The sequence below is a fragment of the Bufo bufo genome, chromosome 4 (genome assembly GCF_905171765.1).
Source record: "Bufo bufo chromosome 4, aBufBuf1.1, whole genome shotgun sequence".
NCBI classification, from domain to species: Eukaryota; Metazoa; Chordata; class Amphibia; order Anura; family Bufonidae; genus Bufo; species Bufo bufo.
The window spans coordinates 462,144,578-462,156,603 of NC_053392.1; the positions used below are offsets into that span (position 1 = coordinate 462,144,578).

At 50.1% G+C, this 12,026-nt stretch overlaps 1 protein-coding gene across 2 annotated transcripts in view; it reads left to right on the forward strand.

Moving 5' to 3' along the window:
- Positions 1-12,026, forward strand: part of ANAPC1 (anaphase promoting complex subunit 1) — a 205,101-nt gene that overhangs the window by 175,139 nt on the left and 17,936 nt on the right. For both annotated transcript variants that reach the window (XR_005778465.1, XM_040429462.1), the window contains exon 43: positions 11,572-11,658. Coding sequence is in view for 1 of the 2 variants with exons in the window: in XM_040429462.1 (XP_040285396.1) it covers positions 11,572-11,658 (87 nt within the window). In the remaining variant the exon portion in view is untranslated. The remainder of the gene's footprint in view (positions 1-11,571; positions 11,659-12,026) is intronic.

Sequence of the window (12,026 nt, forward strand, 5' to 3'; positions counted from 1 at the left end):
CAGTGCTTCATAGGGATACAGTGGTCCCTCTAGTTGCAATATTAATTGGTTCCAGGACGACCATTGTATGTTGAAACCATTGTAACTTGAGTAATTGGTTCCAAAGCCCTAAAATGTCATCCAAGATAAGAGAAAATAAAGATTTAAGAAAAATAAGCGGATAACTAAGACAGATAAAACAAGTCCTTACATATAACAGTCAGGAACAGCTGCTAACTAGCAACTAATACAGCTATTTTACCAGAGAAGAGGCACTGATTGGTTGGTTCCGAGTCTAAGGCATTGTATATTGAGTCTAGTGTCAACTTCCGATGGTCAGAAAAGACCATTGTATGTTAAAAATATTGTATCCTAAGACCATTGTATCTTGAGGGATCCCTGTATAGGGAATTTCCCATTCATTATTGTATTAAAGGGCATCTGTCAGCAGATTTGTACCTATGAAACTGGCTGACCTGTTACATGTGCGCTTGACAGCGGAAGGAATCTGTGTTGGTCCATGTTCCTATGTGCCTACATTGCTGATTAATATATGCAAATGAGACTCTAGGAGCAATGGGGGTGTTGCCTTTACACCTGGAGGCTTCCCTTTCTCTGCAACTGCTGTGCCTTCTCTACTTTTGACATGATGAAATTTTCACTGCCAAATTACATCAGTGGTGATTTGCTCAAAGAGATGGTGTTTTGGGGAGGTATTGCTGTTGACAACAGTCACGTGGCCTCTGTTTTTGACTGTCAGTGGCCTCTTACAGCCCAAGGTATTACTACAGTGCTGGGTAAAGAAACGTGTTAAGGCGTGGGAATGCTATCCGAAGGCAGATGTTCCATACATACACTGTAATTTTGTGTGCTGGAAGTAAATTGCTAAATGTTTTGTTTGCATTGGTGCCTTTGAAATGTGATCAAATGCCTTTGTTTATGTTGATGAAGAAAGTCATTGTCCGAAATCTAGGAAGAGGATGGGTGGGGTGACTACAGCTGTGCACAATCCTGTCACGCTCCATTTCAGAGAAGTCAGTTGTCTTTAATCCCACCGCTTGGCTTTTACCTTCTATACCCTGTTATAGAGACCATTAGGATGGTTTCACGTATAGTTGTTGAACACTTGGTGTTTTCCCGTTTTTTGCAGCCTTTTTAGGGTATGGCTACATAGCAATTTTGGGCGCAACACATGTCGAACCCAAGTATCGTGGTGTAGCAGGGCAGCCCTAGGGATGAATAGGTTCGCAGTGAGATTTTCATGTTCGCTGCCACTGCGACTGGTGAATCACAAAAAATGCTGGATTTTTGGCGATTTATGGTTGCAGCTAACATGCAAGTCACACTGAGACCCCATTCATTCCTGTGGCGGGCTGCAATACTTGTGTTGTGACCAAAAAAGCTGTGCAGCCCCACCCTTACATGGCCAGATCTTATTTTAACCCCTTTAGGACACAGCCTTATTTCACCTTAAGGACCAGGCCATTTTTTGCAAATCTGACCAGTGTCACTTTAAGTGTGATAACTTTAAAACGCTTTGACTTATCCAGGCCATTCTGAGATTGTTTTTTCGTCACATATTGTACTTCATGACACTGGTAAAATGAAGTAAAAAAATATATATATATATTTTATTTATGAAAAAATACAAAATTTACCAAAGATTTTGGGGGGAAAATTGCAAATTTCCAAGTTTCAATTTCTCTACTTCTATAATACATAGTAATACCTCCAAAAATTGTTATTACTTTACATTCCCCATATGTCTACTTCATGTTTGGATCATCTTGGGAATGATATTTTATTTTTTGGGGATGTTACAAGGCTTAGAAGTTTAGAAGCAAATCTTGAAATTTTTCTGAAATTTTCAAAAACCAAATTTTTAGGGACCAGTTCAGGTCTGAAGTCACTTTGCGAGGCTTACATAATAGAAACCATAGAAACTACACCCCTCAAGGTATTCAAAACTGATTTTACAAACGTTGTTAACCCTTTAGGCGTTCCACAAGAATTAATGGAATATAGATACAATTTCAAAATTTTACTTTTTTGGCAGATTTTCCATTTTAATAATTTTTTTCCAGTTACAAAGCAAGGGTTAACAGCCAAACCAAACTCAATATTTATGGCACACGGCAGGGCACACGGCAGAGCGCAGAAGGAAAGGAATGCCATATGGTTTTTGGAAGGCAAATTTTGCTGGACTGGTTTTTTGACACCATGTCCCATTTGAAGCCCCCCTGATGCAACCCTAGAGTAGAAACTCCATAAAAGTGACCCCATCTACGAAACTACACCCCTCAAGGTATTCAAAACTGATTTTACAAACGTCGTTAACCCTTTAGGTGTTCCACAAGAGTTATTGGCAAATGGAGATGAAATTTCCGAATTTAAATTTTTTGGCAAATTTTCCATTTTAATCCATTTTTTCCTGTAACAAAGCAAGGGTTAACAGCCAAACAAAACTCAATATTTATGGCCCTGATTCTGTAGTTTACAGAAACACCCCATATGTGGTCGTAAACTGTTGTACGGGCACACTGCAGGGCGCAGAAGGAAAGGAATGCCATACGGTTTTTGGAAGGCAGATTTTAGACTGTTTTTTTTACACCATGTCCCATTTGAAGCCCCCCTAATGCACCCCTAGAGTAGAAACTCCAAAAAAGTGACTCCATTTTAGAAACTACGGGATCGGGTGGAAGTTTTGTTGGTACTAGTTTAGGGTACATATGATTTTTGGTTGCTCTATATTACACTTTTTGTGAGGCAAGGTAACAAGAAATATCTGTTTTGGCACCGTTTTTATTTTTTGTTATTTACAACATTCATCTGACAGGTTAGATCATGTGGTATTTTTATAGACCAGGTTGTCACGGACGCGGCGATACCTAATATGTATACTTTTTTTTTTATGTAAGTTTTACATAACAGCTTTTTTAAAACAAAAAAATGATGTTTTAGTGTCTCCATATTCTGAGCCATATTTTTTTTTTATTTTTTGGCGATTGTCTCAGGTAGGGGCTCATTTTTTGCGCGATGAGGCGACTGTTTGGTACTATTTTGGTGGGCAAACGCCTTTTTTTTACTTTATTTGGGGAAAATGACTTTTTTTTGTTTATTTTTACTTGAAACTTTAAATTTTTTGGGGGGAAAACATTATTTTTTCAACTTTTTTCTTTTGTCCCACTTTGGGACTTGAACTTTTGGAGGTCTAATTCCTTTACAATGCATTCCAATACTTTTGTATTGGAATTCATTGGCTGTATGAGTAATTCTGTGTGTATTACTGTGTGCCTCTCACAGGCACGTCACAGGAAGGCAGCGGCGATGCCTCAGGAAGGCATCGCGCTGCCTTCCATGCCATCGGGTCCCCCATACAGCCCCATGGGGACCCGATGGCACCGCCGCCACCGCAATAGGTAAAAGCCGCAAACCGCAGGTCTGAATTGACCTGCGGTTTGCGGCGATCGCCGACATGGGGGGGTCACGGGACCCCCCCCCCCGCGCGCATTTAGCCGAGGTGCCTGCTCAATGATTTGAGCAGGCACCGGCTTCCGATCACCGTCCGCCGCGCGGCGGTGATCAGAAATACACAGTGCGTACAGGTACGCCCTGTGTCCTTAAGTACCAGGACATCAGGGCGTACCTGTACGCCCTGTGTCCTGAAGAGGTTAAAGTGTAACTGTCATCTTTTCATCAATTTTAGCATATGTTACTGCTGCTTGTATGTTATAGTCTTTATTTTCTTAACATACCACTGTTTTCCTTGAGTTTTTCCTTTAGTTATGGCTGTTTTAACTCCTACAATATGAGGACCTTCTCCAGATGGCTCCTCTGCCAGTTCTTAAAGGCCAAAACTGCCTTCCCTTACTTCACATACACACTTGTTGTAGCCAGAAGCTTCCTGCCAGCCAATCAGATTTTATTACTGAGAGACACGCCTCCTCACTCCAAAGCCTAATGCAAGCATGCAATGCACCTTCTGTTTATACTAAAGGGAAGACAGACAAGCCATAGCAACTGTCTTTTAAGGGACAGGGGACTTTAAAGAGGACCTTTCACCGGTCTTGACATTACCATATAAATGCCTTGCAGGGTAGGGCATATTGATGAGCTGTGATATCGCTTAATTTTTATTCTGTGTGCTGCTCCCTTCCCCCACTGTGTCCACTGTTCTGGTTTCCCGCCATGTATGTAAATCCATACCATCGGTACAGGGCAGGGGAGAAGGTGAGCTTTCTCGCCCATATTCCTTGGGGGACACAGGAAACCATGGGTATAGCTCTGCTCCCTAGGAGGCGTGACACTAAGCGAAAGCTGTAAGCCCCTCCTCCATCAGCTATACCCTTCAGCCTGGAGAAGAGACTGCCAGTTTTTGCTTAGTGTCCAAGGAGGCAAGACACCCCCTGCTTATGCAGGGTTGTTATCCTATGATTTTTATTTTTTACGTATTTGTTGTTTTTAACTCGGTTTTTTTCTACCTACAGGGACAACAGAGGCGCATTAGACCCCTCTGTTTCTCCCGGGGTTGAGTTGCGCCAGTGCCGGTAATTCCGCACTGCCGCCTCCCCCACAGAAGACAAGGTGGACCAGGGCAGCCTCGCTCCCCTGCGTCCCGCCAGCTCAGGGTCGCCCGCACGCCAAGTCCCTCCCCCGGCTTCCTGCCACCGCGGTGCCAGGAGCTGAAGGGGCGACCCCGCTGGATGGACTGAGGGCGAAGACAGCGTATGGTGAGAGTGGCTGCTCCAGCCTCCCCTTCCTCCCTCCCACCGCTGCTACCAACATGGCCACTGTTACATGACCACTGCTGCGGACAACCCCCCCCCCCCCGCCCCCCCCCCCCCCCCCCCCCCCCCCGCATATCGGGACGTTACCGGGCATAGTTGGAGGGCAGTCTATCTGGGCAAGTCCTAGAACGCTGCCTTACAGGGGACGGCTGCAGACATGCAAGCCGTCTGCTACATCTAGGCGCGGTGGGAGCCGTTTTCCTGGCATGAACGGCGCCATGTCATGGCCGGCACTTCAACATCCTTGGGGGTTAAAATCATTTTGCCGCGCGCGCGCGGCTCTGCTTCGGCTTCAGCGCGGCAGAGGGGGGGCGGAGCTTCCTTACACATCCAGCTCCGTGCTGCTGCGCTCCGCTACTTCCGGGTTCATCTCTCTGCCGTGCGATCCTGAAGCCTTTCAGCTCCGTGCTGCTGCCTCTCCTCCACAGCCTCCTCAGTCTGTTCCCCTTACAGCTGCCGCTTGTATCATCGGGTCTGGTAGGACTGTTTAACCCCCTCCGTGCCACAGTACTGTTGCTTTAAAGTGCAACATCTTTCCACCATGTCAGACCCTTCTGCAGCCGCCAAGCCATGGTACCATGCCTGTACCGCTTGTAGGGAACCCTTTCCCCGGGGGCAGTCTGATCCGCACTGTACTGCATGCCGAGCTCCACCGCAGCCTCAGTCGCCCGCTGTGTCGCTCCCTGCTTCCTCTGACCCGCCTGACTGGGCTAGATCCCTGTCCCAGGCCGTGGAAAGCCTCACTCATGTCGTGGGCCGCCTAATAGACAGGCCACCTACCCCGCAGGACGCCACTCTGACTGTCGCGCCCTCCGGGTCCACTGCTTCTGCCGCTGCAGCGGGTTCATCCTCTCCTAGTGACCCCTCCCGAGCTAGGCACTCTCAGAAGCGTATTAGAGTAGAGCGAGCCTCCTCCTCGGATGCCTCCCTCTCCCCGCCACGCGTGCGCACCCAGACGAGCCTCTCCTCTCCAAAGGATTCGCTCTCTGAAGGTGAATTGGCGGCTTCAGATTTGGAAATGGACTCGGCCCTGCCGTCCAAGCTAGCCTCAGCGATGGGTCAACTCATCTCTGATATACGTGACACCTTTAAGGTGCAGGATGACCCCCCTAGCTCGGACGCAGCTAGCGTCTCCTTTATCAGACCCAGGCAGGCCTCAAAAGTCTTTCCAATCCACTCTGATTTCTCCTCCGTGGTGTCTAAGGCTTGGGCTCGCCCGGACGCCCGTTTTGTCAACCCAAAGAAGCTGGACATTTGCTATCCTTTTCCAGCCGATGTCGTGGCCACCTGGTCTTCCCCACCCAAGGTAGACCCCCCTGTGGCCCGGCTGTCAAAGAACACGGCCATCCCTGTTCCCGACGGGTCCTCTCTTCAGTCAGCGGAGGACCGTCGCATGGAGACCCTGTCCAAGGGCATTTTTGCTGCCTCCGGTTCTGCCCTCAGACCGGTTTTTGCCTCTGCTTGGGCAGGGAAAGCAATCTCTGCTTGGGGTACGCAGCTGGAACAGGAGTTGGACTCGGACATCCCCATCCAGGACCTACGTTCCTTGGCCCAGCTTATTATTCGGGCCGGGAATTTTGTCTGTGAGGCCTCCCTTGATGCGGGAGCCCTTATTGCGCGCTCCTCCGCCCTGGCAGTTGCCGTCAGGAGGGAGCTCTGGCTGAAGGTCTGGAAAGCGGACGCTGCCTCCAAACGTTCCTTGGCGGGGCTACCGTTTGCGGGTTCCCGCCTTTTCGGGGTCCGCTTAGACGAACTTATTTCAGAGGCCACGGGTGGTAAAAGCACCCATCTTCCTCAACCCCAAGCCAGGGGCGCCCCCCGCGGACGCCCTGGTGCGTCTCGTTTTCGGTCCTCCCGCAGGGCCTCTGGGGCTCCCACCACAGCTGCCGCTTCGGCTCCTCCCCAGGACAAGCGTAGGAAGCCGTTTTTTCGGGCGCAGCCCTCCTGGCGCAAGCCGCAGGCTGCCCGCACACCCGCGGCAAAACAGTCCTCTGCCTGAAGGCGCGCCCCCACCCACCCGGGTGGGGGGCCGGCTCCTCCTTTTCAAGGACGTCTGGATGGCTCACGTCTCCGACGCCTGGGCCCTCGAAATTGTGTCCTCCGGATACAAAATCGAATTTGCATCCTTCCCTCCGGATCGGTTCTTTCGCTCCCGCCCCACGCGAGACCCGAAAGACGCGGCCGCGTTCTCCGCGGCCGTTCAAGCTTTACTGGACAGGGGGGTGATTACCCCCGTTCCTCTAGAGGAAAGATTCCAAGGGTTCTACTCGAACCTCTTTGTAGTTCCCAAGAAGGGAGGTTCGGTGCGGCCCATTTTGGACCTCAAAAAGCTCAACCGTTTTCTCCTCCTTCGACGGTTTCGGATGGAGTCCCTCCGCTCCGCGGTGGCTTCCCTGGAGCAGGGAGATTTCATGTCTTCCATCGATATACAGGATGCCTACCTCCATGTTCCGGTAGCCCAGTGTCACCATCGCTTCCTTCGATTCGCCGTGGGGGACCTCCACTTCCAATTTGTCGCCCTTCCCTTTGGACTGGCAACAGCCCCCCGGGTGTTCACCAAGGTCCTGGCCCCGGTTTTAGCCTTACTCCGTTCCAGGGGTGTTTTTCTGCTACCGTACTTGGACGATATCCTCATCAAGGCTCCGTCCCTTTCTCAAGCGGTTGCCAGCGTGGATCTCACTCTAGAGACTCTGGCGAGGTTTGGTTGGGTCATCAACTTCCCCAAGTCCTCCCTTCCCCCCTCCAGACAACTCGTCTTCCTGGGAATGCTTTTAGACACGGGAGCGGCGGAGGTACGTCTTCCCTCGGAAAAACGTCTGATCCTCCGTGGGGCGGTTCGGGGTCTCCTTCTCCACCGTCGACCGTCCTTCCGCTTCTGCATGCGGGTATTGGGGCAGATGGTTGCCTGCTTCGAGGCGATCCCATTTGCGCAGTTTCACTCCCGCCCTCTCCAACGGGCGATCCTCTCCTCCTGGGACAAATCGCCGCAGTCTCTGGATCATCCCTTCCATCTGTCGCCTCCGGTGCGGTCATCTCTCCGCTGGTGGTTACAGTCCCCTCTTCTGGGCAGGTCCTTTCTGCCACTCAACTGGTTGGTGGTTACAACCGATGCCAGTCTCTCGGGCTGGGGAGGCGTGTTTCCTCCCCGATCCGTCCAGGGCATTTGGTCTCCATCGGAGTCCAAACTCTCGATCAATGTCCTGGAACTGAGAGCGGCCCTTCTGTCTCTACGACACTGGACTCATCTGCTGAAGGGTCATCCAGTTCGTGTACAATCAGACAACGCCACGGCCGTGGCGTACATAAACCACCAGGGGGGCACTCGCAGCGCTGCAGCGATGCGGGAGGTCACCAGCATTCTCCGTTGGGCGGAAGCCCACGTCCCGGCCCTATCTGCAATTTTTATTCCAGGGGTGGACAATTGGGCGGCGGACTTCCTCAGTCGCACCACCGTCGACCCCGGCTAGTGGTCTCTTCACCCGGAGGTATTCGAGGCCATTTGCCTTCGTTGGGGCATTCCGGACGTGGACCTCATGGCCTCAAAATTCAATCACAAGGTCCCCGCCTATCTGTCCAGGGCCAGGGATCCGGGAGCTTGCGGAGCCGACGCCCTCGTTCTTCCTTGGCGAGGCTTCGCGCGCCCATACATATTCCCTCCCATCCCTCTCCTGCCCAAGGTCCTTCGGAAGATCGCGGCGGAAGGCGTCTCGGTGATTCTGGTCGCTCCGGACTGGCCCCGCCGGTCTTGGTATGCCGACCTCATGCTGCTCCTGGCAGACGCGCCCTGGCCACTGCCCGCCAGGGAAGATCTTCTCTCTCAGGGACCGATCTTCCACCCGCGTTTAGGGTCCCTACGTTTGACGGCGTGGTTGTTGAGACCACCGTCCTGACACGTAGGGGTTTTTCTGCGGATGTCGTCCGCACCATGATCCGCGCCCGTAAGCCGTCCTCTTCTAGGATCTATTATAGGACCTGGAGGACTTTTTTGGGGTTCTGTGCCGATCTGGGGATTCCTCCGCTCCGCTTTTCTCTCCCCACCGTTTTGTCCTTCCTGCAGAGCGGACTGGCCCAAGGTCTAGGCCTTAGTTCTTTGAAGGGTCAGGTATCTGCGCTGTCCATTTTGTTTCAGCGCCCACTGGCCCCCCTTGGTCCTGTCAAGACCTTCCTTCAGGGCGTGGCTCACGCGGTTCCCCCGTATCGCCCTCCGGCACCGCCCTGGGACCTGAACCTGGTTCTCTCAGCGCTCCAGGCTTCTCCTTTCGAGCCTCTGCGGACGGTTTCCTTGCGACTTCTGTCCTGCAAGGTTATTTTCCTTGTAGCCATCACCTCTCTTCGGAGGGTGTCCGAATTGGCTGCACTCTCCTGTCTGGAACCTTTCCTAGTGTTCCACCAGGACAAGGTGGTTCTTCGTCCGGTCCCTTCCTTCCTTCCTAAGGTGGTCTCCGCCTTTCATCTGAACGAGGACATCGTTCTCCCCTCTTTGTGTCCTTCCCCTTCCCATCCGCGGGAGAGGAAGCTTCATCGCCTGGACGTTGTCAGGGCGCTCAAGATTTACCTGGAAGTAACCAGCTCTTTCAGGCATACTGACTCGCTCTTTGTGGTCCCGGAAGGGTCGCGCAGAGGGATGGCGGCATCCAAAGTTGCTATCGCTCGTTTTGTCAAGATGGCTGTTACTGAGGCTTATCTCGCCAAGGGCAGGGTTCCTCCCCTTGGTGTTACCGCTCACTCCACTAGAGCGGTCGGGGCTTCCTGGGCTCAGAGAAATCGGGCTTCTTCGGAGCAGATTTGCAAGGCGGCCACTTGGTCCTCCTTGCACACCTTCACCAAGTTCTACAGGGTGCATACTCATGCGTCGGCTGACGCTGCTTTAGGCCGTCTGGTGTTGCAGGCGGCAGTTGATTGATGCCTCTGGCGTTGGTTGAGTTTGTTCTGGTCCCTCCCTTCTGGGACTGCTCTGGAACGTCCCATGGTTTCCTGTGTCCCCCAAGGAATATGGGCGAGAAAAGGAGACTTTTGTATTACTTACCAGTAAAGTCTCTTTCTCGCTCTTCCTTGGGGGACACAGCACCCGCCCTTCATTGGGTTACAGTTGTGGTTCCGGCTTGGTTGCCCCCGTTGGGGCTCGACAGTTCTTTTTCCGGTTGGTGGTTATCTTTCACTACTTGGACACGCAACTGGCAGTCTCTTCTCCAGGCTGAAGGGTATAGCTGATGGAGGAGGGGCTTACAGCTTTCGCTTAGTGTCACGCCTCCTAGGGAGCAGAGCTATACCCATGGTTTCCTGTGTCCCCCAAGGAAGAGCGAGAAAGAGACTTTACTGGTAAGTAATACAAAAGTCTCCTTTTTTTGAGGGCAGCATACAACTGTGGCAGACATGCTGTTTTCAGCGTCCTGTCAATCATGAGCTAATATTAAGTGGTTGCCAAGAACCAGCGGTATAAGATTCACAGCCTGAGTCTGGAGAAGAGTTACAGCTGCCTGTAAAGAGTCTGGGTTATTCATGAACTCCTGCTGGGGAGATAATTGGGAAAGAACTGCCAATCATCAGCATGTGGATGGGGAGAGTAGGAGCACACTGACTTTTCACAGGCAGTTTTCCAGACCAGGGCTGTGATGGTTTTACTGCCGGTTCAGTTCTTTACACCTACTATATATCAGCTCATGAGTTACAGGACGTTTTTTACTAAGTTACACTGCTCTCAGTATTTATGTTTATACAAACGGAAGGCTAAAGGTGGCCGTAGACCTAAAGCCTATCATTCAAGAGCTTTTCCAGAAAATTGTTCAAAAGTTTAAGTTGCTCTTGAAGGGAATCTAACCCCTCATATCTGCAAATGAAGCCAACTCGTACTTGCCCGCTTAATGCAATCAACTTTGTCCCATCCTGCTTGGTGGCCCCAATTCTGAGAAAAACATATTTTTATTATATCCAAATAAGCCTCTTGGTGCAACAAAGGCATTGCCGTTGCACCTGAAGCTCTGCTCACTTTCTGTGATGGCTGTGCTCAAACTCCTCCCTGGCCCTGAAAGATCATGACTGCGTGTTTGCCTCTGTGATCAGCTCACTACAGTCCTGTACTCCTCTTGTACACAGGCAAGTGCGCTTTTGCAATTTCATTACATCTACACTGTCACTAAGAGCGAAGGGGAGGTGCAGCCAGCACAGAAAGTCAGTGGAGCTTCAGGGTGCATAGACAACACACTCATTGCACCAAGGGGCTAATTTGCATAGAATAAAAATGTTTATTTCTCAGAGTGAGTTGGCTTAATTTGGAAGTTATGTGGTGACAAATTCCCTTTAAAAATTAATGTGAAATTGGCGAGAGTCTGACCCTCAGGACCCAGCAGTACATGCGGCAGTGTGTGGTCCTCCAGCTCGGCTTCATTCAAATGTAGCTACAGCCCCTTTCTTCTGTCACTCTCTTAATTGTCCGTCCTGGAGGTAGACTCTACCAGTGGCTTATCATACTATACTTCCACTGGTTCTTTTTTTTTTTTTTGCAATTACGGTATTAGTTCAGAACGCACCCTCAGGGAATCTTTCCGGTGGAGCAGGTACCTGGAAATCCACTTTAAGCTTGCTCCTCAACATTAATTCTGACAATTCTGCATAGTCTCTGCTATAATACGTGTATTCTCTATTCACTGTTTCATTCATTACCAACATCTTAACCATTCCATGACCGGTGGACTGGATACTTGTTTGCCGTCATTGATGCCTTTTCTGAACTCAAGTCATTTGGTTTATAAACCGTGCCAAGTATTTGTACCCGGCCTAACATTGTGTTCTTTTCTTCCTGCTTTAGCCAGAAGCTATTTCCGCTTTCACATCTGATCCAGCACTCCTATCATTTGCAGAATATTTCTGTAAACCAACTACAGACATGGGCCAGGTAACAGTTTGTTTCCATATGTTGAGGAGGTTGCTGCTGCGTCTAATTAGACAGCACAGTCGTAGCCGTGACAATTGTAACTGTAAATGGGCAGATTTACCCTGGAGCTGCAGTGCTGTGATCTGGGTTTGGCATATAGGCGTTTTCTCGCAAAAATGTCTGTTAAAAAAAAAAATCCCATCAAGAATGTGTGACCGAAACGCTTGTAAATATTCACAATAATCTAATAAAGAAGTTTTACGCCCAATATTACATAAATTTATCTGCCTGAGTAGACGTATGAGGAGAAAAATAATAAAGGATTTATTAAATATAAATAGGGAAAACTGAATATCACGTCTGTGACAATCAGGCTTCCAGACTCCAAT